The following is a 26,963-nucleotide window of genomic DNA, read 5'->3' on the forward strand; positions in this document are numbered from 1 at the left end:
TAAAGACTCCCCCATTTCAGCCAGATGGGGACGGCTCTGCCTAGCGACCCTTGCTCCGGGCCCCAGGGGACGAGCCGAGGCTTTGTCAGGCCTGCATCACAGGTGACTTCCCTTGCCCGGTTCCTCACAGGCATTGATCCCTGATCCACATCTTGCCCCCGCCCCCATCCAAACCCCATTTCCTTGTTTTTTTGCCAGGAACCTTACCTGCAGCAGCTGGTGCTGGGAGTGGTCCAAGAAAGCAGGTGGTTAGATGGGGGCTTGGGAGCTGTGCTAACTGTTCTCAGCTGGTAAGGAGGGCCCCATCCCTGGTGGGGGGTGAAGCACAGGCGGGCCCTAACAAGGTGAAAACTTGTAGCAGTGGGGGGGGGGGCCCTGGGTGGCGCAGTCAGTTAAGCGTCCGACTTGGTTTCGGCTCAGCTCATGATCTCAGGGTGCTGGGATCGAGCCCTGCGTCAGGCTTCATGCTTAGTGAGGGGTCTCCTTAAGACTCTCTCTCCCTCTCCCTCTGCCCGTCCCCACTGCACTCTGTCTCTCCCTCTAAAGTAAATAAATCTTAAACCCCAAACCGTAGCAGTGCTGAGTTGGACGCCGTAACTGTGGGTGGAGTGTGTTTGCTGCTAGTGAATGCATCAGGCATTTGCGATTTGGGGGTTGGGTGGGGGGTGAGTAACAGTGGCTCTAAAGATCACAGTAGTAGACAGCCATGGTAAACACTATGGATGCCCCTACAGAAAGATAATGAACAGCTGAGCCCTAGAGTCAGGAATGGAAGACACAGGGCCTCTTTAATTGCATCTAGGGAAACTTGCATCCTTCAAAGAGGGAAGGCAGAATCAATTCAGAACAACCCTGAAAGAGTCCGAGTGGCTAAACTTCAAAGACAGTTGACTGCCCAACCAGGGCAAGTCTGTGAGGCCAAGGTATCCTGGGATCCTGGTGGATGAGTTAGGAACATCTGGGTGGATGTCTCTGAATGCTTCAATTCCCCAGACTCCTCTGAACCAGAAGCATGGTCCAGCCTTCCTCTCCCCTCAAGACAATCCTGAGGCCTCTACTTGCAAGGCAACATGTGCCCCACTACTCTCCAGGGCTCGCTTCAACCTCCTCTTCCCCTTCTGGAATCTCCTTTAGGAAATCTTTACCTTCCCTGAGATTAAAAGAATGTTCACATTCCTTTCCCCCCCAAATCAATACAGCTTTTATTGCGTCTTTAAGATATCACAAATAAGTCTGAAAAATCATCCGGCATCTTGCTGTTTCTGTAGCTAGATGACTTAGATCTTATTCATCAGTCTGCTGAACTGTTTCTTTTCAGAAATAGAGATACCATCCCAAACTTTTCTGATATCCTTTTTTTAAACTGCTGTGACATGCTGAATCAAAGCAGCTGAGTTTGATATAAGTTCAATGTCATTTCCTTCAAGAATTAACTCATCTTTCTGGGCTTGAGGAACTGAACGAGCAACACCTGGCCTCATCTGAACCCTGTGGACGTATTTCAACAGGAGAACCATGTTCCTGAATACCAACGTTGATGGAGAAGTGGGCACTCACAGTCCTCATCTGGTAAGGGAAGCCCAGGATAACGCGCCCTTGATCATGTTCTGTACATGACTACAGATAGTGCGAACAGCAGCCAGTTCTCTTCTTTTCCCCACCATTTGTCAGCTAGGAGCCTCTTCTTTTTCTTTCTAAGGAGACTGAGCTCTACATCGATGTGATTGAAGTCCCTTCTCAGGGCTCCTCTGGGGCCCTTCACGATAACAGTGTATCCCTTTAAAGTGATGTTGACATTTTCTGGAATGTAGACAGTCTGATTGCTGAGAATGGTCTTCATTCTTGCAGTAGATTTGGCAAAGAGAGCTGTTTATATTCCTATTATCAGTTTATTTATTTGCAGCATCCAAAATCTTTTTAATAACAAGGAAGGATCTGAGGTTAGTTTTTGTAGCTACGGTGGGCCAGTTGGCCTCTGGTGCACTTGGACTTCTGGTCCTTGGAACACTCATAGGGGTTGGTGGGGTTGTGTAGGGTTCACAGGGCCTTGTAGAAATGCCTGTGCACCTCTGGGCCCTTTCGAGGATCAGAGAACAGGATGGTGCCACAGCCCTCGTGGGAGTCCCGGGCCAACTGATTGAAGGTGACAATCTTGTTCCTGGCCTTGGTGTGGCTCGTGTGCAGTGCACACACCTTTAACTCGGGGACCTCTGGGACACGCGCATCATCCATTACAGCTCCTACAAGCATAGTTGTTTTGTCTTCCTGGCAGCAAGCTCCATCTGCTCGGGCATCTAGGAAAGGAACAGAGACTACCATTAGTGCAACTCGTGAACACCCTCTTCAGCACAAATTGGTTGAAGGTAGACACGGTTTGTCCAGCCAGATCTCTGTACAGATTTACCAGCAGCCTTGGTAGATGTCTTGGCTCTTGGGCTCCTTGAACCAAAACTTTCGGTCCCTGTTCTTATGGATGTCACCTCCCATGATGGTTTATGTCACCTCCCATAATGGTGCCTCCTGCTCAGCCAGGTCTGTAAAGCCCTTTTATGAGTTTCTAGAGTTTTACGTTTCACATTTAGGTCATTAGTCAACCAAAGATAGCCGAAGACACGCACACATAATAAGGTACCTTTACTTTTGTCTGGATGGAAGCCAGCTTCCCCAACACCATTCACTACAGATTCCATCCTATGTCCATTCGTTCTTGATGTCACTTCTTTCATACAACAAGCTCTCAGGTATTGTTACATCTGTTTCACAATGTTACATTTTCTTCCATTTTTTGCTTTGTCCCCTGCCTCCTTCTTTGGCTATGGCTTTGTACTATGTCTTCATAGTTTGTGAGTGAGGGGAGCGTGAGTGATAATTATTATCATTCCGGATGAAGACACTCAAGCTCAGACAATCTAAGCGACTTGTCCAACAGCACATGACTAATAAGTGGCTGAACCAGGATTTGAACCCATGTCTGCATTATTTAAAAGACTGGGCTCTTTCCACTCTTCCAGGCTGTCCTCTTTTCCCGGGGAAGGAGAAGAGGTTGGGAGAGTACTTTGATTACATTGGCTTCATGCTTCTGGCATCAAAGGAGGTCATGTTTCTTCCCAGAAGGAACTGACATTTCTTTTTGGCTCCTGGAACCAAAGGGAGAAGCCACATTCTCTGCCGCTATTGCCTTATCCTTGGGAGCACACAGCAGGGTGGAGAGGAGCAGCTGTGAGCTCAGGGCCCAGAGAAACAGCCCTCCAGCGAGTGGGCTTCGTGCTTCCTGGACTGTGGCTGCAAGCGAGGGCTGAGAAACTGCAAATTGTCTTTATCTTTTTGAAAATAGATCAGACCGTATCTGTCTCCCCGGCTAAAAACAAAATAAAGAAATGACACGACACCCCCCCCCCCGCCACCACCCACCAAGAAAACACAGAACCCGCCGCGTCTCCGCGATGAAGCAATAGGCTGCAGACTTTTTGTGTTTCTGTTTCTTTTTAGCCAATAAATCTCTTTTTTTCCTATAATAAAATCATATGCAGGAGCCCCAAATGAAAAACAACTAAGTGCGGCTTTATGAAAGTGCAGCTTTTATTTTATTTTACCTTATTTAATTTAATATGTTTATTTATTTTTGGTGCAAAAAGGTCGCTTTATTAAAGCACGGGGCCAGCACCCATGGGCAGAAAGAGCTGCCTAAAGTGTACCTTTTAGAGTCTAAAGTGGAGCTCTCTGCAGTTTCCTCCTGTTCCTGACGCCCAGTGGGTGTTCAGTAAGTGTGTATGGTTTTGATGAAGTAGGCTTGGGGGCCTGTCCATGGAACCCACTGGGCATCCACTGACCTTGAAGTCAAGCAGGAGCCTCTATGATGACACTTAAAAGCTTAACTTTGGCCTTGTCCTAACTTAACGTCCCATGTCCTAGACCGACACCAGAGCCATGCTCACCAGCTCACCGTTCCCAAATTCGCCCGGTCCTTTCTTATACCTGTGCCTTTGCAAAAGAAGTTCTCTCAACCTGGAGTGTCTTTTCTTCCCATATCTCCTGCTGTGTGAACCACCAAACCTTTGTGCTCCAGCTCACGCATCCCCTACTCCATGAAGCCTTGCTGGATTTCTTGCCCCCTGCCCCGGAAGCCCCATCTTTGTGCTGATTGTGCACCTGCTGTCGTACTTGTCGTGGTGGTAGAGCTCTGTCCCAGAACTCCTCAGGACAGGGTTTGGGCTCTTTGTCCCCATCCTCAGTCTGGCATTCGGTCTCTTGGTGCTCAACAAATACAATGTGGATAAATAAATGAAGACGTGAATCGATACATGAATCTGGAGACACTAGTCAACCCACTAGAGGTCTGCCATGGGAGGGTCGAGCCTGGGACAGCTCTCCCAGAAAGATCAACAGGGGTCAACACCCAGCAATGTGTGGCAAGCCCCAAGAACGTGGCTGTGGCTATGTCACAGGCTGGGAGGGGTAGGAATCATTGAGGCTGGTCTCCTACCATCCATAGCCGTGAAGTGGCAGCCAGTCAAGTGTTGGTTCTTGCAAGGGTAGGGGTCTCTTCCTGCCTGAGGACTCCTCTCTTCCAGCACCCATACTTCCCTCTCTGTTCTTCCCAGACCTCGGCCTTAGAGAAATCACTCCTACCTCCATAGCCTCTGGACCATCCTGGGGAAGAGCCCCTTCCTCATTCTAAGTCCTGAGTTTCCTTTGGAGTCTTGTAGTTGGCTGTTCATGGGCAGATGCCAACAGCCCCTTTCATGCCGGAGAACTTGCCTGAGGCTCCTTCCCAGACAGTGATCCTTCTGGAGGTCTGGAGGTCTTGGGTCCTGCCTTATTAATCGATTATTCTCTCTGCTGGCCCATGGGGGTGCTTCGTGCTAGGCTTTGTCTTAGAGGCTTAATGAATATTAACTACCCAGCAGATCTGTGGAAACACAGAAAGGTCAGCAAAACCATCGACAAGCTCAAGCCAGCCCTGGAGCAGGGACAGAACCAAGAGGAGCTTCACTCCAGTGGGGGATGATGGTAAACAGACAGTGACATTGTGGTCGGCTGTGTACGTGGATATGCTTTCAGTAAGCACCCACTCGATGTCAGACGTCAGTTGCTATCACACGTGGCAATGTCGTGCTCATCAGATGGTTGAAGAGCATGTATAAAGTTCCCCATTTTTTAGATGAGGAAACTAAGGCTTACAGAAGTAAAATGACTCACCCAAAGTTTTGCAGTTAAATGAATATCAGAGCGGCCGCCGGAACCCACATCCGTCTGCTGTAGGAACCTTGCAAATAAAAGCCATTCCCGGGTTGGTTTGTTTGGTTTTTTTCATGGGGGGAGGGAAGCATCAGGGAAGCCTTCATGGGTGTGATCCCTACCCTGAGCCTTGAAATCCCTGAACATTGGTTCATTTATTCAACCAAAATGTACTGAGCACCTATTAGATGCCAGGCACTAAGGGTACTTAGAATAAGATACAGACCTTCCCTGAAGGAGCACCGAGTCTAGTGATGGGAAAAAAAAAATCAGACAAAGCTTGTGTCAGTGGCAAGTGTGACAGGAGAGTCCACAGGACGCTCTCCATCCAGTATGGGGGATCATGGGAAGCTCCTACAACAGTGTGGGGCATTGTGGGAAACTCCTGGTCCAGGGTGGAGGATCACGGGAGACTCTCCAGCCAGTGTGGCATCATGAGAAATTCCTGTTCCGGTGCAGGAGCTCTTGTGAGGCTTGGGGTGGGGATGGGGGTGGATATCTGGGCTGAATCTAGAAGGCTGAGTGGGAGAGCAAGGGGAGGGAGTGCCCAGGAAGACCCTAGAGCAGTGTGTGCAAAGGTCTGGAGGCCAGGCCTTTTCCATAGGCCCTGAGAACAGGTTGACAGCCATCAGTGTATGTGTGTATGTTCCCAGCACACAGTGGGAAATTGATGAGGCCCCAGTCAGTTCCTGGGGTTCATGCCAGTCCAACGTTGCTCAGAATTGCATTGTGCAATTTGAGATGATTAGTTTCATGAAGTCGTAAAGAAAGGGACACAAAAAGGTTGTAAAAGCATTCCAGGCCACAGAAAAAGAAGAATGGCCCTTTGGAAATGTTGTTGTTTCTCTTCTTCCAGGCACCTTCCTCTGCGTAGGGGCTCTAGGGGCCTCTGCTTGAGGAATCCACACAGTCACGTGAGGGCCATTCCACCTCCAGTTGGAAGGTGGCTCCTGGACTGGGTCAGGGACAGACACAAAGAGCAGGGAGCTTCAGGTGATTTTAGCCCCTTGGAGGGGCCAGAAGACACAGCACTCTGGCTTCACCAACTGTCTCTGTTTGGATGGGTTCTGAATGCGAACAGGATGATTTTTCTTTCTTCTTTTTTTAAAAAGATTTTATTTATTTATTTGACAGAGAAAGACAGAGAGCACAAGCAGGGGGAGCAGCAGAGAGTGACGCAGACTCCCCGCTGAGCAAGGAGCTGATGCAGGACTCAATCCCAGGACCCTGGGATCATGACCTGAGCCAAACGCAGACACTTAACTGACTGAGCCACCCAGGCACCTCCAGGCTGATTTTTCTAAAGAGAGGGGCTTCTCCACTGACCCCGCTCCACGTACAGTAACACACATCTGAAGGAAAAAAAAACCCATCCAACTTAAAATCTGTGAGCTTTCCGTGTGCCTCTCCCTCCAGCCATGTCACAGGAGGGCAAAGGTCCAAGAGCACCTCAGAAGAAGAAAACCGCACTGTCTCCCCACCCCCAACACTTGCATAGACAGAAAATTGGCATAAAGGGGGACTCGGGGGTGGCCTGGAGCCGGGTGTGAGCTTCCGTTCTCCCTCGGCTATGTTCTAATGAGAACTTGGCAGATGGCTCGCTCTCTCTGAGCCTCGGCTTCCTCATCTGCCAGGCCGTTCTCGATGAGGACTCAATGAGTCAGTTGCAGATAAAGCTTAGTGCCCACGGTCCTGCCTGTAGGGCTGGTTCCCTTCCCTCCGTTCCCCTGCACGGCGTGGGCAATAGAAGTCCAGAAGGGCTGGGTTTTCTAGGCTGGCCTCTTCCCTTCCTCCCTCTGGATGGATCCCCCACAGCTCGTTTCGAGACTCCTCCATGACCCAGAGGTGCTGCTGCTTCCTCACCTGCCTGGCACGCCCCACTTTGCCCTCCCACCTGAAACCCCGCATGGCTCTCTGTCACCACAAGGGGGCATGTCAGGGCACGGTGGAGGGCATTCACCTTTCCAGCCTATTCTCTGTTGGATCTGGCATTCATCCCCCCATCACTCACTTGAGCTTTTTATTTTACTTTTCCTTTACAACATCAGACCCGCCCTTCTCCCACCCCAATCCCATAGCCAAGGCTTCAAAGCACAATTCCTAACAGTTCCCTCGTTAGCTGTGGGTGCTGCGCTCCTACTGCCACCGATCGGTATGGCAAGTTTTGCTTTTGGCTTTGACACAATATCCAAAAAGCAAATGTGCAAATAAATAATTATGCTCAGATAGGCACCTTTTGTGTGTTTCATGATCAGAGAGTGGAACAAGGGGGCAGTCCTCTGCTGCCTCCTGGGCAGGAAAGCCTTCGCAAAGCATGATACAGTGAAGAGGTTTTGCAGGTTGAATAGGAGTTCCCACGAGGTGAGAGGAACATGGGAGAATTTGTAAGCGGAGAGAGAGCCCAGCAGATGTAAAGGTGTAGAAGTGTGGAAAGGTGTGGGTAACGAGGTCCCGCTGTCTGTGGTAGAGAGGGAAGGAGACAAGGTGGAGGTGTAAATTAGAGCAGCCCATTCTGAAAAGCATGTGCAAAGTCAAGCAGAAGACTTTCACCCTTGTTATCCTGAAAGTAGGAATGGTGGGCAGTACGGCAGAGGGGCCTCAGAAAGTTCCAGATGTCTGATAGCCCAACTGTGTCTCCAGGAGACAAAAGCAACACTTCACTGGGCCCCAGACACCTTCCCAGTGTTTTCTGGGTCACTTACCTGGTCAAAAGTAGAAAAACTATCACTGAGAGCAGTTCTTAAACTCCCTGCTCTTAGGACCTCTTTTCCCTCTTAAAAATTGTTGAGAAGCCCCATTTTTTGTTCGTGTGGGTTCTATCAGTATGTACTTGATCAGAAATTAAAGTTGAGGGGCACCTGGGTGGCACAGCGGTTAAGCGTCTGCCTTCAGCTCAGGGCGTGATCCCGGCGTTCTGGGATCGAGCCCCACATCAGGCTCCTCCGCTATGAGCCTGCTTCTTCCTCTCCCACTCCCCCTGCTTGTGTTCCCTCTCTTGCTGGCTGTCTCTGTCTCTGTCAAATAAATAAATAAAATCTTTAAGAAAAAAAAAAGAAATTAAAGTTGAGAAATAAAAAAAATATTAATTTAAGAGAAACCCACACGTCAAAGTTTTTAAAAAGTCTTTATGAAAAATAATTACTTTTAAACAATTAGTGAGAAGAATGGTGTTGTGTTTGGTTTTCGCAAACCTCCTTGCGGTCTGGCTCAAGAGGCCAGCTGGATGGCCACCTCCACTCCTTCGGTCTGTGGTACCGTCGCAGGTCACACAGCCTCTGGCAGATGCCACTGTATGCCTCTGCGAGTGGGAGTGCAAGCAGCAAGCAGAGTCTTAGGGTTATTCTAGAAGTACTCCTGACCTCATAGACACCCCCTGTGAGTGGCCCATAAGCTACACGTTAAGAACTGCTGGGCCAGTTCGCCAAGCAGGTGAACTGAGGAGCGGAGAGCTGTCTGAACGGCTAGGAGGAATCAAAACAAAACAAAACAAAACAACGTCACAGGAAGAACAGACATAACTCTTGGATGCAAACAGGAAGAGACAAATGTGAGGCAGCGTCACCCAGGGTGATTTGAGAGCCAACGGGCATCGGTGTGCCTCCTGGCTCTGCCACATTGGCCTGATTGACCTCAGTTGGCCCATCTGTAAAATGGCAACAGTACTAGTACAAAGGAAGCACTCAGCACAGGGTCAGACACCTGGACTTGTTAACTTTCTCCTTTGGGGCCGGAATAGGACTTGGTAAAAACAGCATTTGTCCAGGAGCTAGGAAATACATGTGAGTTTGTGGTAGGCTGCTTTTGCTTTTGTAACACAGATCAGATGTGGACTCCAAATGAATGGAAACCTTGAAAACTCTGGCATGTTAGCATAGCTGCTATGGTGTGATGCGGCTGTTGTAAACAAGTTATCTCAAATTCAGGCTGCATTAATAGAGGTATCATGCACAGAACAAGGGAGGCGAGAGCTCCTCCTAGAGTTCATACTGCTCAGACCCTCCCTGAAGTATTTTGTTCATCAGGGTGGGGAAGGGACTTGCCATAATTCATTTCCAAGTGAAGGATTTTTTTCAGCATGTACAAGACTTGGCCAGAGGGTAAGAGGTGGTCAGGGAGAGACAATCACTCTTAAAGACCTGAAAGTTCGACAGTGACCTGCGGAAGCGACTAGAGCCTGAGTGTGGCCTATGCTGGGAAGCAGAGGGGTTTGACGACCATTGGAGCGTCTGGAAGCTAAGGAGCCTGAGCCGACAGTGAGCGCCACATCACTGGAAGTATTCAAGTGGAGGCTGGAGGTCACGCACGAAGGAGGCACTGTGCTTGATCACTGGATGGCACTCGCAGACCCCTTCCAAATCTGAGTTCCTGTGCCTCTGGCAGGTTGGAGAGACTGTCAGAGGAAATGGTAAGAGAACATGGAGAAGAGAGTCCCTCAGGAGGCTGAGAGGAGCAGTCGCCACTTTGTCGGGCAGGCTGGCTGCATTCTCTGCCAAATCTGATGTGGAGACGAAGGGCACCTACCTGCCAACTGCTCGGTCCAGTGACTGAGGGGAGAGAATTAAGCATTGCTCAGGAACAGTTCATAAAAATCAACACTTTCCATGCCTGAAATGGCAGGTGTTTGAGCCGTGTTGCCCTGCCGAGGGGGAAGCCCGCCGACCTTGTGTATGCAGTGAGAACACTCAAGCCGGGAGGACAGAGGCACCGAATCAGACGCACTCAGCGCTACCAGAAATAACTCTGCCTCGCTCAGTCCTCTCGTGGCCACCATCTCATCGCTGGAGAAAGGTGGATTCTTCCAGACTGCAGGATGGGAAGTCAGGACCCACGTCGGAACACAGGCCTGGTCATGGTGAGGGTGCCCTCCCACCTAGCCTCTCACTCGAGGCACGTTCGATTGGACGGGTGAGGAAAGCAGACACAGAGGGAGAGAGGCAAAGCTGATGTCACACAGCTGGTGTGGGGTGTGAAGGCAGAACTCCAGGCCTGATTAGTCCAGGTCCTGACCCCCAAGCCCCTGTGACCTGGCCTTGGCCTGGGATGCTTGGGAGTGCAGCTGTTGGTCTGCTCTCCACCTAAGTCTCAGATGGAGACTCATCTGGAATGTGTCACTGGCTGCTGCCATGTCTACAAGCAGCCAGCTCACTGGATTACATCAGGTCTCCCAGAATCTGCTGCAAAGGTCCCTGGGGCGAGGACACAAAAACAGAGCAGCCTTCAGGATACTGTTCATTGTCCCTCAACTTCTTAGCTTTTAGAACAGAAGGGGTGGCAGAAAGCACAGGAGGGCCCAGAGCCCCGGGAGAGATGACCGACGTCCCGACTATGTATTCACGGCCCCTACGTATCTCATTTTGACTGGGCATCTCCTTCGGTCTAGCCCTTCACCAGGTTCTGGGGACACAGAGACGAGAGGCACAGGTTTCCAGGAAGAGGGGCCTTGTATTATTTTGGGCTATATATTTGCTGAATGTATGAATCAGGGAAGCAGCCCTGTGCCAAGACAGAGACGGGACAGAGCCCAGTTCTTGGAGACCCCGAAGAGCCCAGCGTGTGGGCTGTACTCCCCTCCCCCAGCCGGCCCTTCCTGCAGGCTCCCTTAGCATTACCGGCACCTAAAACGAACATGGGTCCCAAGTAGAAGCAACTGGGAAAACTCACCCAGCATTGAAACTCCATGTGCTAAGAGATCCCAGGGCATTTAGAGATTGATCTGGTGGCCCCACAATGGGAACAAATAAGGCCTTCTTCTCCAGTGTAGACAGGTGCTATTACTGGAGTGCTGAATTCAGAACTTACCTAAATATGTTATCACCTCTCTTTAAGTCCAGTGAAAACTAACACTTGAAATATTCATATTCCAGCTGTGGGAAGAAGCGGCTGCACAGCTGACGGCTTGGCGCTCAAACAACAAAGGCAGCCCGAGTGCCTAAGGAGACGTGACACACTGAGCACGATGAGAGCCAAGTTTCCCACTGTTCAAGAAAGCAGTCAGAACCTGGGAAGTGAGAAGCTAGACTGGGCCTTGTGGCGTTGGGCTGGAATGGAAAGTACCAGTGTGAGCACCAGTGTCAGTATTTACACGCAGATACGGAAACACAGACGCAACTGTGTACACACACGCATGTACTTGTTTTCTACGCAGAGACTCCAGTAGCAAGGAACACACCTAGCACCAAGTTGCGGTTTCTAAATACAATCTCCACAGAGGGAACCAGGGGTCCTTCAAGATACGGCGAATCCGGGGCACCTGGGTAGCGCAGTGGTTAAGCATCTGCCTTCGGCTCAGGGTGTGATCCCAGCATTCTGGGTTTGAGCCCCACATCAGGCTCCTCCACTAAGAGCCTGCTTCTTCCTCTCCCACTCCCCCTGCTTGTGTTCCCTCTCTTGCTGGCTGGCTCTCTCTGTCAAATAAATAAATAAAATCTTAAAAAAGAAAAAAAAAAAAAGATACGGCGAATCCCAGGGCTGGGGCACAGGGAGGATGAGAGCCTGGAACACAGTATTGTGCCACAAAGTGAGGAAGGACTTGAAAGCGTGATAAGAGCAGGCCAAGCATAGAAGGCAGCTTTCGGTAGGCACACGATGGCCAAAGCTGGGACAATGTGCACATCAAAACTGCAACAGGAATGGATCACAGACCACTGAACAGGCCAGCGATCTGGGCCCACACCGATGCAGATTCTGGAAGGGCAAAAGAGAACGCCAGAATCCAGGAGATTGCTAACTAATAAATGTAGAAGCAATTATGCAATGTGAAAATCACTCGGCAACCATCTTAGTAGTAATTCAGGTTAAGAAACATCAATGATACTAAAACTAATGGGCCAAATTTTCATGAGAAATAGGAATATTCTATCTCAAAATACCTTATCATAAAACACTTAGTAAATCCAAAGGGACAATGAGTTAACTGTTTAGTGGAGAAGCTGGGCAAACACAGCCTTCCTTGAATAATCAGAGTGAACCAGAAGTGGGACAAGCTGACACCCTGGGTCCCCCTCATGGGGTGCAGTGAAAAAAGCAGAGCAGCACTTGTGCATTCTTCCAAAACCACAGAACTGGAGTCTAGTCATGAGGAAACAACCAAACATAAATTGAGGGCCATTCTAGAAGGCAATGGTCCTGTAATGTTCAAATAAAAAGTTAAGGTCACGAAGACCAAGTAAGGACTGAGGAAGGTATAAAAGTTGGTGTGTTATCCTGGATCGGGTCCCTTTGCTACAAAGACATTTATTGGGACACATGCACACTGACACGGGTTCGGGGGTGGGGGGTAAATGGGAGCACTTTTTACTGTCCGTGGGACTTTGCGGTGAGTGTGACATTGTTTAGGGGTACAAAGTTATTAATGCTCTTTGCAAAAATGCAAACACGGTCTAAAAATTTTAACACCGAAGTTAAAGATATGAAAATATTTTATAACTAAATAATAAATTAGTGAAAATATTGAACTTTCCTTTAATTTCCTTAGAACTGGAAACAAAATAAAAATTAGCAAAATTGCTATCAAACCAGCATAGGCGGGCCTAATTGACCAAAGAGAAATTTGAACCTTCCCGCCCCCTACCCCCAACCAAAAAACCTCCTAAAAGTTACAAATATCACTCCAGGGTTCATAATATTGTTCAAGACCTTCACCTTAGCTGTTCCAACGCACAGCATCACCAGCCCCAATCACTCTCAATTTGGAGCCAATCACTTTTGGGTAAATAACCACATATCCTTCTGCTATTGCAAGCATATTAAAACCCAGACTGCCTTCTAGAACTTACTGCTGAACTTTTAGGAGTCTTGAGACGACTGCGGACTTTGTTAAAAGAGATGCAAGCAGTCAGTTCCACTGGCAGTAACCAGCCCTGGGAGACACAGGCTTCCATGCGGAAGGCCCATCTGGAGAGCTGGCACAAAGGATAAAGCCTCCCAACGTTCTCGTCACAGCAAACGTTAACAGTTGTCCAAAACATTGGGGGGAAAAGACGAGGCTGCCTGCGAGGCAGCCAGGACTGAGAACAAGCAGCTTCCCCAGGTGCTCTGAAGACCACCTCATTGTCTGGGGAAGATTACATGCTCTCAACATCGGTAACTCATGGCAAACCAGCTGGGACAGGATGAGGGCCTAGGTCAAGAAGAATGGAAAATGAAGTTTAAGTGAGACATGAGCCAGAGGTCTGGGACAGCTATTTTCTCTTCTGTGCTCCTGGAAGACAAGTTCCGCTATACCTGGGAAGAGTCCATTACTAGTTAAATGTTCTGTCATAGAATTTCAAACTCGATAGCACCAAGCACATGAAGCAAACTTGTTACCACTGATGTTACTTTGGTCATGCCGGCCTCCTATCCACTGAAAACGCTCCCTGGGGCACCACTGCTTTCCTGACTGAATTATCATGACAGAGAAACCCTTTTACAGCCAACCTGTCACCACCACCTTCCCTGTGTCCCCGAAGCACTGATGCAGGGCTTGATCTTTCTCCGAGCAAGCCCGGGCCCTCTCTCCCTGTCTCCTTGTCACCGCCCCTACCATCCTCCTGTTCCCAAACTGCCCACACACTGCTCTGGAGCCTAGCCTGCCACCCAGACAGGTCCAGCAGCTATACCCCTCTCTGCGGTTCTACCCACTCTCTTCTTCCAGCCCCGGTTAAGGTGCTGCGTCCAAGTGTCTCAACTCTGATTTGAGGGCCCAAAGATTCCCAGATGTAGTCACCTGACTGGTTGGTTCTGGCCAATTCATTCACCTGGCCGTGCCAGGTGCTTCTGAGTGCTTAGTGCTGAATGGCATTAATCTGACTCTAAGAGCAATAGCGCAGCAACAGCAATGAGTAAGGTCAAGGTGGTGCTCTCAGCGACCACATACATGTTAGGCGAGCACATACAGCACACATACTTACTACCACTCCTCTGGAAAGAACCTGTGACAGTCACAAGCAAACCAAACTGAAGGTAAGACCCAAAGTCGGGAGGCTAAGATGCCAAAAAAGTAACAGAGAGCATCACACATTTCGATACAGGATGTGCTCCTCACAGTTTAGAACAGTGGTGGCTAACTTCTTCTGGAAAGGGCCAGACAGTAACGATTTGGGCTTTGTAGGCCTCAGTCTCAGCTCCAACTATTTGATAGCAAACCTCTATAGCACAAAAGTAGCTACAGGCAATATGTAAACAAATAAGCATGGTTGTGTTTCGATTAAACTGTTTTACAGACACTAAAATTTGAATCCTCTTCACATCATAAAATCCTTTTTCGAAAACAAACCCTTAAAAATGTAAAGACTATTCTTAGTTCATGGCACTGAAGTTTGCCAGCACCTGGCTTAGAAGATCAAGGTAGAACAAAATGGACATGGGAAGTCAACTAAAAGGACACGTTGTACCCAAGCCTCATGGCTAGGGAACTCACCAGAACAAACTTGGTCAGGAAGTATTTACGCGCTGAAATTGCTTAATTTTGGTTGAATATTTTGTAGCAGTCTTACTCGGCTGGCTGCTGTAATACAAGAGCATGGGGAAAATGGGAATTTAACTACAATTTCTAAAAGCCCTTATGAACCTTGATTTACGGTCCATCAAGTATTCCATCTCTGTGTTGACCTTCTGATTGAGAAAAACAGGAGACCCAATAAAACTGACCTAGCATCTGGCCTCCTACATGCCAATCACTGAGAAAAACAGAACTATGGGTGACAGAGGCATTGTCAACTCTCAATCTAAGATTCTATATGGCAAAAGGATCACTTTAAAAAATGAGAAATGCAATGGTGGATATATTGAAAATATTTTATAATTATTCTCTAGAATCCTAGCCATGTAGTACAGGAAAAAATTATATGGTGGAACACTTCAGTATTTTTAAACAATGTAAAGACATTTGACTAGAGGATGGCAATAAGAATTTAACAAATATAAACTTAAGCTTCCTCACATTTTCCATAGAGCAACTAAACAATAAAAATATTTCAAGAAATAGACAGAATACCTCAAACGCAAAATTCCAAAGTCAAAGAGCCACTTACATTAACAGATTTACCAAATCTGTTTGTAAATTAAAAAGATAACAGCAAAAGGTCACAAAAAGCCTATTTTTTCACAGCGTCTTGGCTAATTCTTTGAGCAGATAGAACAAGGTAAAGAATGGTCAAAACTTGGCCTCAACTGTCTTCTTGTAATGATTAATCCCACTATTTGTGGTTTTGTTGTCCAAGGACAAAAACTCCGTGCGACCAACTTCTGCTGTCATTTTCCAGAGAAAAGAAGAGGATGCTGCTGGGGTTTTGTTTTTGTGTTGGTTTTTGTTTTGATTTTTCCTTTTTTCCAGTTTTCGCTATGCTGAGCAATTAGGTAGCAGACAGAATGACATGAAATAAATGAAAATATTCCATTATTCGACCAGAAATGCCACCCTTTTCCCAACTCATTGCTCTGCCTTGAAGGATGAACATATTTACAAATCCTCATTTTATTCTCCTGAGACGTTTTGCATGACCCATTATAAAACATACAGGTAATACAAAGTCCAAAGGTCTGCCATGTTTAAGGAATACACACATGAAGATTAAACTACACGATAACACTGTGGGGAGAAACCACGGTCTCATTTATTTTTATGAGACAGGTATGAGTGCAGGACGTAAAAGTTTAAAAGTCATCCCCAAACTTTGCTAAGGATTATTGCAAGAGATTACGCAGGGAGAAATCTGTGCAAATTCATTTTCTTTACTCAGTATCAGATGGTAGGGGAAGAAAATTATTCCTTTTAACAGTCTTGTTAATATTCAGGAAAAAAGATCTGAAAAACTGAACAAGTAGACATATTCCCCCTCTTTATGATCAAATAATAATGCCAATGAAGGAGATTCTAATAAAAAACAGGGCTGAAAAAAATCCAAATGAAAGCCAACACTGCTATTAAGATTTTTCTTTTAATATGCCATAAGATATTCTTGATTGTATATTTTCCAAAGTACTTTTCCAGCTGCATCTCCCAACCCTTCCAGAAGATTCCACCAGTCTTTCCAATGCAATAAAAGATGCTGGATTATACTTTTGTCCACCTTCTCTTTTTGAAAGTAATATAATCCTAATGACTTTAATGGTCATACATTCTTATCTAATAAGGAAAAACACTTACAAATATCAGAAACCCAGTTTTGAAACATTTGCAAATTTTGAACTGAATCAGCATTTTGTGGGTTTAAAAAAGGCAGCAATCTGAACTCACGACTTACTGACAAACACATTTCTGCGGAGGGATGGGGAAGAGAGGGATAGTGAATGCTGCATTTCTCCATTGGCCCCAAAGTGCTAATTTCACAAAGGGATACATCAAAAGCAAACATGCAATGGTGGTTTTAAAACTTTTACTGCAATATAACAATGAAGTAAACAGTAATTAGACACCTACCAATTTTTTCCCAAAACAAACCAAAAAAAAAAAAAAATGTAAACAGGAAAATAACTCTGCCTATACTTGTACAGCTTCTCAAATCATGTTAGAAGGGTCTCACATTTGATGATCAAGAAATTTTAAAATAGCAGTAATTATTTTCATTTTAAGAAAAAGGTTCCCCTTCTCCCTCCCCACCCCAAGTATTTAACATGAAAGAATGGGCTTTCTTACACATTAATTCAGTATGTATTTGAAGCAGCAACAATAACCATCAATAATTTGGCATTTCTGTTTACAGTTGCTCCAAAATTTTTTTCAATTTCACAAAGCCATTATCCAGTGTTGCCATGAAATAGAGACTGTAAATTCTAGGTAGCAAAGATTCTTTCTGAAACCAATGTTAAGTCAAAGAAATATAAAGCAGGGCATTACACTAAATTTCTGGATCTAGTACACTAAAAAGAGTGAAACCTAGGAAAAGTTACCTACTGTTTTATAGAAGAAATAAAGACCTGCAAAAGCTGATTTTTGGTTGTATATTTTACACACTGTGTGGATTTGTGGCATCTGCTAACTGAAGCAGACATGCACTGTATTTCTCCCTGCCCTATATCCTAGATCCCTCCCTCCCCACCCCCAACAATCTACTACCTTATACCAAGTATTGTGGATATGAGCCCAAGTCATCCCAGACAATCCAGTGAACAAAGTTAGTGTAATGCACTGGTGTGAAGTGTGAGATAAAAAAAAAAGTCCCTTTCAATCTTCATCAAAGTTTTGCTGTAGAAGAAAATTGGCAGCCAAGTTCTCATTCTTCTCACAAGCAAAATACGCTTGTATCACAAGTCCTTCAGGAAATCCTAGTGCCTTTAACTGGAAGAAAACAGAGAAAACACACATGGGTTCCAGCACAGCAAAACACAGAGGGCCAGATCAGCACCTGAAAACATGAAAGGCACGAAAAAGCTCTTGAAGACGTTATGTGAATGCATGCCTACCTAGTATGGATTCACTGTCCAACCCAAGCGACTAGATGGAGCCCGGACCCCTTCCTTTATCAACCACTGACAAAATTCTCTGTTCCTAGTTAAAGCTATTAGATGAACAGCTACTCTATTAACACTCATTGGCAAGAACACTAAAAATTAGTTGCTGAGTAAAAATAAATGACTCTACAGCCTACAGAAATGTGTAAATCAAACAGCCTTTACTGTGTAAGGGGGAAAGATATAGATGAGAGCAAGGGGAGAGGAGTTTAGCTACTTCATCCAGTTATTTGTAAAGAAGGTCAGTCGGGTCAACTATAACTCTCCATCTCCTTGCCTTATGAAACACTTCATACTAGAAAAATGGGTGATCAATTATTATTACATGATATATTTTGAGATCAAGACATATGATGTTCTATTTATATCTGCTTAATTTTTACAGCATTTAAAATGGTGATACCAGCCACTTAATTTTGTTTTCCTAGTCTATTAAAAATCACTGTGACTCAAAAATCACTGCTTTTGAAAGTCTTTAAGCACTCAGGTCAATTATCTAATTCACTAGGTACTATATATTTGTCAACCAAGTATTTTTTATGAACCCTCTGTTCATTACTGTCTAAATCACCTTGCATTAGACGATATCAAGAAATGACCTTAAAAAAAATGAGCAGCTGTCTCAATTCAGCATGATTATTCATCCATAAAAGGAGAAGATAAAACTCAAAAATGATTTTGTTACACCTAGGTCTTGTCCACATTAAAGCCGGGCTAGCTGAAGTAAAAGGCAGACAGGGCACGATCCAACTATATGCTTCTACAATACACACACTTTATATTCAAAGATACAAATATGCTGAAAGTAGAAGGACGGAAAAAGATACATACCATGCAAACAGTTACAAAAAGAAAGCTGGAGTGGCTATATTAATATCAGACAAAATACACATTAAGATTAAAAACTGTTACTAAAAACAAAGACATTTTATGATGATAAACCATCAGGAAGACTTTGTTATAAACACATGTAACAAAAGAACCACAAAACACACGAAACAAAAGCTGACAGAACTGAAGGGAGAAATGGCGATTCAACAGTAGTTGGAAATTTCGGTATCTCTAGTTCAATGCTGGACACAACAACCAGGCAGAAGACTGACAAGGAAGCAGATCTGAACCACACTATGAACCAACTTGACCTACCTAACTGACATTTACAGAACACTTGAACAGAAGATCACAGGTCCTTTCCAAGTATGTATCAAACATTCTCCATAAAGACGATGTTAGGCCACAGAACCAGCTTCAATACATTTAAGAAGATTAAAATTGTGCACAGTACATTCTCTGACTATAACACAATGAACTCTGAAATCAGCAACAGAAGGAAATTTGGGAAATTCAAAATAAGCGGAAGTTAACAAAATCCTTAACCAATGGATGAAAGAAGCAATCACAAAGGAAATTAGAAAACACTTGAGATGAATGAAAACACCGCGGAATGCACTAACACAGGGTGCTGCTGCAGCGACTCAAGGGAAGTTTAGAGCTGTTAACTATCTATAGTAAGAAATATCTTAAACAGAAAATCTAAGGGTCTAGCTTAAGAAACTAGAATAAAAGAGAAAACGAAATCCAAAGCAAGCAGAAGGAGAAAAAGAATAAGGGTTAGGGAGAAAATAAATAAAACAGAGACTAGAAAAATAAAATCAATAAAACCAGAAGTTGATTCTTTTTTTTCTCAGAATAACAACACTGACAAATGTTTTAGCTAAACTAACGGGGGAAAAAAAGAAATCTTAGAATTCAAACTACTAACATCAGAAGTGTGGGAACACTACTACTTTTTAGAGAAATAAAAACTATTTTAGGAAATACTGTGAACAACTGTATGCCAACAAATTAGATAATGCTGATGAAATACACAAATTCCTAGAAAGACAAAATCACCAAAACTGACTCAAGAAACAGAACATTTGAAGAGCCCTGTAACAAAGAGACTGAATTAGTAATCACAGAATTCCCCAAAAAGAGAAGCCGGGCCCAGATAATTTTACTGGTGAATTCTACCAACTGTTGAATGAATTAAAACTACTCTTCATAAACTCTTCCAACTGACAGAAAAGGGGGGAATACTTCCTAACTCATTCTCTAAAGAGGCCAGTATTACTGATACCCAACCAGACAAAATCATCACACACACAAAAAGCTATAGACCAATATTCCTTATGAATACAGATGCAGAAATCTTCAACAAAAACACTGGCAGACCAAATCCAGCAACATATAAAAAGGACTATCCACCACAATCAAGTGGGATTTATCCTAGGAATGCAAGCTGGCCCAACATACAAAAATCAATCATTGTTATTAATAAAGCATATTAACGAAAAAGGGAACAAACCCACACTATCATCTCAACACATAAACACCATCTGACAAAATTCAATACCTTTTTGTGATAAAAACACCCGAGAAACTAGAACAGAAAGGAACTCCCTCAACCTGATAAAGGGAATCTAGTAAAACCCATAGCTCACATCATACTTAATGGTGAAAGACTGACTGACTGCCTTCTCCTAAGATCAGGAACAAGACAAAGATATTGACTCTCACCACTTCTTTTTTTTTTTTTTTAAAGATTCCATTCATTTATTTGACAGAGACAGAGACAGCCAGTGAGAGAGGGAACACAGTCAGGGGGAGTGGGAGAGGAAGAAGCAGGCTACCAGCGGAGGAGCCTGATGTGGGACTCGATCCCGGAATGCCGGGATCACGCCCTGAGCCGAAGGCAGACGCTTAAGGACTGAGCCACCCAGGCGCCCCGGCTCTTACCACTTCTACTCAACGATACACATACACAGAAGGCTGCAGGCAGGACCATTAGGCAAGAGAAAGAAAGAAAGAGAAAGAGGGGGACACTGGGTGGCTCACATTAGACCTTCGGCTCAGGTCATGATTCCAGAGTCCTGGGACTGAGGCCCCCATCAGGCTTCTTGCTCAGCAGGGAGCCTGCTTCTCCCTCTGCCTGCAGTTCCCCCTGCTTGTGAGCTCTCTGACAAATAAATAAAACCTTAAAAAAAAAAAAAAGAAGAGAAGAGAAAAAAGAAAAGAGAAGGCATCCATACTGGAAAGGAATTAAAACTACTTGCAAATGATATTCTACTATTAGGAAATCCTAAGAAACACACACAAATTATCAGAATTAATAAATGAGTTCAGGAAGGTCGCAAGATGTAAGATCAACACACAAAATTAAGTTGTATTTCTACATAGCTAGCAATGAACAATCCAAAAATGAAATTAAGAAAACATTTCCACTGATAACAGCATCAAAAAGAATAAAAATACTGAGAAATAAATTTAACAAAAGAAGAACAAAGCAAAGACTATAGAACATTTCCGAAATTATAAAAGATCTAATAAATGGAAAGGCATCTCATGTTCACGGCTTGGTGAAACTTAACATTGCTAACATGGCGATATTCTCCAAACTGATCTGCAGAAAAAACACAGTATTAAAAATCCAGTTTTTGGTTTTGCTTTTCTTATAGAGATCAGACAAGTGGATCCTAAAATTGATATAAAATGCAAGGGATCCAGAACAGCCAAAACAATCTTGAGAAAAGAAAATCAGAGATTTCAAAACTTACTACAAAAAGCCACAGTAATCAGGACCATGACGTAGTGACATAAGATAAACATAAAAATCAGTGAACAGAACTGAAAGCCCTGTAAACCCTCACAATTATGGCCAGTTGATTTTCAAAAGGATGCCAAGACAATTTAGTGGAGAAAGAGTAGAATTTTCAGTAAACAGTGCTGGATATCCAGATGCACAAAATATGAAGCTAGACTCCTGCACCTCACACTATAAACAAGAAGTAACTCAAAATAGATCATAGACCTAAACACAACAACAGCTGTAAAACTCCTCAGAGAAAAGATAGGAGTAAATCTTTTGACTGTGGATTAGGCAACTTCTCTTAGTATGACACCCAAGGCACAAACAACAAAAGAAAAAATTTCTTCTCCAAACAGAAATGAAGAACGGATACCCCTAATCATTAAAAAAATTTTTAAAAGGCTATAGAACAATTGAGACAAATGTCATTCACTCACTTCCCTTATTTGAGGGGGAGAAATATTAGTATGATATATAAAATATCTTTTAAGAAATACATAATTATAAACCTTGAACACTTGAAATGTTTATATCATAAATATGGACAAATTATCTTTCAGATGATTTTCTAAGTATTAAGTAAAATGAACTTTATCAGATTTCCACCTCAAAACACTTCAGAAGACAAGACAGGGCAAGTACTGTGATTCCCTATTTACAAATATTAACAATGGAGCCTAGAGAAAAACGAGTGACTTGTCATAGTATCATACAAACTAAGTTACTGCAGTGTCTCATGTGAACTGGTTGACCAAGTAAGGGTGGAAACAGAATCATGGTTATCAGGTTCTGATGTTTAATGTACATATTTTTTATATATATCTAATTTACATTATAGTGACAGTAGTAAAGTAAAATTTTTAAAAAATGGATAATCTTGAGTTAGGCCTTCACTTTAAGATCATTTTCTTTCTTTTAAAGATTTTATTTATTTTTCTGACAGAGAGCAAGAGAGCACACGTAGGGGAGCAGCAGAGGGAGAGGGAGAAGGAGACTCCCCGCTGACCAGGGAGCCCAATGCGGGGCTCCATCCCAGGACCCTGGGATCATGACCTGAGCTGAAGGCAGATGTTTAACCGACTGAACCACCCAGATACCCCTAAGATCATTTTCTTCATGAATTTGAAGACATAGATGAGATTTTTAATTTTTAAAATATGTTTATAACTATTTTATAAAGCTAGACTGGCATTCACTGCTAGTCCCTTGGCTAGCACAAAGGCCACGATGTGAGAGCAGGAATGAAAATACAGGTCTTTACTGCAATCCTTAGGACAATGCTGTATTTGGTTCTTTCCAGAAGAACTACCTCCAGCGGCAGAAATATTCTGGATCTTCGCTACCCAACGCAGCAGCCACTAGCCCCATGTGACTACTGAGCATCTGAAACATGGCTAATGTGACTAAGAAACTAAATTTTCAGTTTTACTTCAACTCACCCTTTCTATAGCTTCTTTTTCCTGAGGCGTTACTTGAATGTAGTTCATATGACCACTTCCGGCTTCTGCAATTCCTCCACTGCCACCTCCACCCCCTCCTCCTTGACCACCAGCTTCTTGAACTGGTTCATTTAACATCTGAATAAAATGCTCCTGGTGCTGGCTAATTTGCTGTGGTAATTTGAAGGACAGGGAAAGGAAAAAAAAACAATACAATGATATAAAGTATCTTCAGGAAACTAAGAATTCTAAATACAAATAGGAGAGAAAGGTAGAATTTTGTAACTGCCTTATTTTTAGAATGATTCTAAATTATTTAATCTTTGGAAGGATGTGATTTCTTATATTCTATTAAAAAAAACTCGGTACTTTTGAGTGAGGTAAACAGCGAAGAATTAAGAGAATTCAAATTCTCTTTCATAAATGCAACCCGTCCCCCCAAAAATCAATGTTAAAAAACTACTTGGGGATTATGAAAAGAAACAGAACTTCTGTATCTTCCACACTAGTAGGTAGTACAATGCTGTATAAAACTCAAAAACTTCGTGACTTGAGCATTAAATAAGCCCATGGGTATGTCTCTAAGAGGCAGTGTTTCACTAATAATAAGTCTGGGGAAAAAAGACTTTACAAATGGTTTCTTTGACAAAGAGTTTCTAGGATTCCTTAACAAAGTGTTTCCCCAAATTATTATCTGACCAACTTTCAAATTAACCTACCTCCACCCCCCAACTCTTTTTTTTAGTACATCTAATCTATAGCATATTCTATTTAGCGCAGCTTAGACCAACAGTTTATAGAGCTTGTGGAGGGGAAGGGAGTACACACGGACTTTAGAAAAATACAATATACTCTACAAACCCACTTTTGCAATTAACTCTGATTAAATAGGTACCTGCAGTAATTGAGGATTTTCTCGACCTATCTGTTGTAGCAATGCTGGAAGCAGGGAAGGATTCTGTTGAATAATTTGTCTCATCTGTTGAAACTGAGGCTGATTCCGTAAAAATTCAAGGGGATGTCCTAAAAAAACACATAACATTTTTAAACAAAAGCAGCAATTACATATACAACGAGCTGGTTCAATCATAACTTTAGACAGCAAGCACTGATAAGTAAAAAAATACGGTAAGTTCTCAGATGTAGTATATAAAAATGAAGTAAATAATGACAAAAATCTTTCAACTGTACCAATATGCAAGTCTTACACTATAGAAATTACACCAATTAGCATATGTAGAGAGCACAGAACACTGAAAGAATGAAGTTTTCCCACAATTGTCCTGGGCAGTCAGTATCATCAAATAATAAGAATTTATGCCTGGCATGCACTCTATCAAACAGAAAGTACTATCATTGTTCCTAAGAAAAACATATAGCTAGGACTAACAAAACCCAAAAATCCGCTTACTTTATATTTATAATACAACCCAAACCTTTAAGAAAAAGAAAAAGAAGAAAAAAAACCTGAGCTTGAATTCCTGGGAAATTCTAAACCAAGTAAGTGAAAGATAATACTTAAAAGTTCAGATATGCAGATCAGAAGTTGTATTAATACAAACTTAAATTACAATTAGAAAGACAATTTTAATTACCATTAAATTTCAAACATTAATAATCTATAAAAGCTTGAGACAAGCTACAAGTAGGGTGCCTGGGTGGCTCAGTCGTTAAGCGTCTGCCTTTGGCCTAGGTCGTGATCCCAGGGTCTTGGGACCGAGGCCTGAGTTCAGCTCCCTGCTCAGCGAGGAGCCTGCTTCTCCCTCTCCCCCTACCCCTCCCCCTGCTTGTGCGCCACACACTCTGTCAAATAAATAAATAACCTTAAAAAAATAAATAAATAAGCTACAAGTCAATCTAGTACCAATACATATAGAGCTCTTTAGTCCAAAATCCCATGACAATAATAAATATTAAGGATGCCAAATAAGACAGAACTTGCAACTTTTTTGGGGGTACTGGTGGTTGTCTGATTACACTACGGGAAACCAAAAATTGCATATAATTATGTTTTTGAGGTTACTAATAAATTATCAGAATTTTTTAGATGTTATTTCCTAAATAATTATTCAAGAAAATCATTCAAATTAAAATGGCCACCTGAGTATGAGAAATACCCTTCCTCTGTGACACCGGTTTTACAGATGAAGAAAATGAGACTCAGAAACTAAATTAACCCATTACAAGGGTTGCTAAATGGGACAGGAGTCCATATCTGAACCACAGCTGTGGCCTCTTCTTCCCATTCTTATGCCAACTCTGCAGAAATGAAAGCCTGTCCTCTGGGAGACTGTTGACAAAATGCTCAGGGCTTTTTGTCAACCAGAGCTGACTGTCATAAGTAGAGCTAGGAAAAGCATCAAAGAAGGGCCTCTTCAAAATTAACAGTTTAAATTACTTTATCACTACTGTATACAGAACGGAGACTGAAGGAGAACGAAGTAATTCCTGGGCCCACCACACACTCCAGGGCCTCTTCTGTAGTCATACCTTCAGCAATGGAAGGGTGTGCGCCAACCAGTAAAGAGAGGTGAATTCAAGATTGGCTTTCAACCTCTAGATACAAGTCCTCAAACTTCTCAGTGCTTTATTTCTTTGGTTGTATAATAACAGCCCCTAAGATCCTCCCAGCTTTGAAATTATACATATTTTATGACATTCATAGGGAGAGAGAAGAGACAAGGTGAGCAAACTCTCTGAACGGCTTCAGAATGTTAACACAGAACGCGAACTGGGAAGCATCTCTTCCTCAGAACAGGCTAAAGAGAATGTGCCCTTTGCCAAAACTACGGCACTGAGGTTTCAGCGAGAAGGTATGTGACAGCCACTAAGGAGAATTTGTTTTGGGCCCTTCTCTAACATTAATGGATAGAGAACTTGTGAGAAGAGTCCTCCAGATGCTCCAGGAACAAGCCTCACCTCACACTAGAAACTCAGGACTGTGCCCCCCACCCTCACCAGCCCACGCTAACCTCCAGGGCTCGCTGTGGTTGTCGATGCCGTCGTAGTCGCCGCAGCCGCCGCTACCGAAGACGGAGGAGCCCCAGTGCTGACCGCAGGAGGGGTGTCCACCACAGCCTGACTGTCTCTATCTCCGGGGATCCCCTACAATACAAATTCTCAGCTTTAATATAGCTTGTCATTGAAAATTAGTTCAATACTATACAAAGTAAAAGACTTATTGATCTATTTAAACGTGCTTGTCTAATTTCCAAAAGCATCAAACAGATATCTATTAAAAGTAGAGGATTAAGACTTATCTAAAGCTGCATATATTTGAATTAGATTAGAAATGACCTGAGCATGTATAGAACAACCCATACTGCAATAATGTAAGGCAGCACTGTCCAGCAGAATTTTCCATGACAAAAATGTTCCATATCTGTGCTAATAAAATACTCATTAATCACATGTAGCTACTAAGAACTTGAAATATGGCTAATGTTATTAAAGAAACTAATTTTTAATATACTTCTAATTTTATTAAATTCAAATAGCTACTTGTACTTAAATAGTACGTAACAGCTATTTCACTGACAGTGCAGATTTAAGGTATAAAGAGATCTGTAATTTAAAACATAAGTCATAAAACGATGTTTACATATAGAAACATATTACATTTAACATCAAAGATCCTTAATTTGTATATAAGTAATAATGTACATTTTAAAAAGGCTATTAAAAAATTTTAAATATCAACACAAACCTCATTAAAATTGGACATATTTGGTTTTTATGCTATACATTACTCTAATTTTTGAATTTCATAGAAACTTTCACCAGCCCTGTGATAGAAAGGTTTGCATTTGTAACCTAGTGTTAAAATTACCCAAAGAAACAGATTTTGATGCATGTGCAGTTCTGAAATGACCCCGGGGGAAAAAATCAAATGGAGACAGAGCAGGTAGCAACAGTGGCCAAGCAAGGAGGATCTCCACTACCGATCCGTGGTTCTGAGACCGCATCCTCCAGAAAGTATCACATACAAAAAATTAAAGCTGGTTATTCAAAATTTACAAAAGTCGATATAAGAACCTTAAGTATTTCAATATTTTCTAAGTTTATAGCATTTGTCCTCTGAAGTTATTATAATTTAAAACTGCACTGAGACTTCTGGAACACTATTTTGATGCATGATTTACAAGACTTTTCATATACAACATATTAAAAAAATCTTTATGAAATCCACATAGATTGTGGAAGGAGAAGAATGAAGAAGGAAATAT

At 43.3% G+C, this 26,963-nt stretch overlaps 1 protein-coding gene and 2 pseudogenes across 2 annotated transcripts in view; all 3 read right to left on the reverse strand.

Annotated features, from left to right (window-relative positions):
* Positions 1-866: 866 nt before the first annotated feature.
* Positions 867-2,289, reverse strand: LOC123781157 (large ribosomal subunit protein uL6 pseudogene; annotated as a pseudogene).
* Positions 2,038-2,487, reverse strand: LOC123781158 (large ribosomal subunit protein eL18 pseudogene; annotated as a pseudogene).
* Positions 2,488-16,138: 13,651 nt separating this feature from the next.
* Positions 16,139-26,963, reverse strand: part of RAD23B (RAD23 nucleotide excision repair protein B) — a 43,028-nt gene continuing 32,203 nt past the window's right edge. Inside the window, exons 7-10 of one of the 2 annotated variants that reach the window (XM_045780261.2) lie at positions 25,710-25,842; positions 23,633-23,760; positions 22,738-22,908; positions 16,139-17,497 (exon numbers count right to left, since the gene is read on the reverse strand). In XM_045780261.2, coding sequence (XP_045636217.1) covers positions 17,384-17,497; positions 22,738-22,908; positions 23,633-23,760; positions 25,710-25,842 — 546 coding nt within the window. In that variant the 3' untranslated portion in view covers positions 16,139-17,383. Of the gene's footprint in view, positions 17,498-20,232; positions 20,687-22,737; positions 22,909-23,632; positions 23,761-25,709; positions 25,843-26,963 lie in introns of those variants that run through there. The other variant, XM_087869495.1, reaches the window with a different exon arrangement.

Source organism: Ursus americanus, chromosome 18 (genome assembly GCF_024610735.1).
Source record: "Ursus americanus isolate L20-20 chromosome 18, mUrsAme1.1.p, whole genome shotgun sequence".
Classification (NCBI taxonomy): Eukaryota; Metazoa; Chordata; class Mammalia; order Carnivora; family Ursidae; genus Ursus; species Ursus americanus.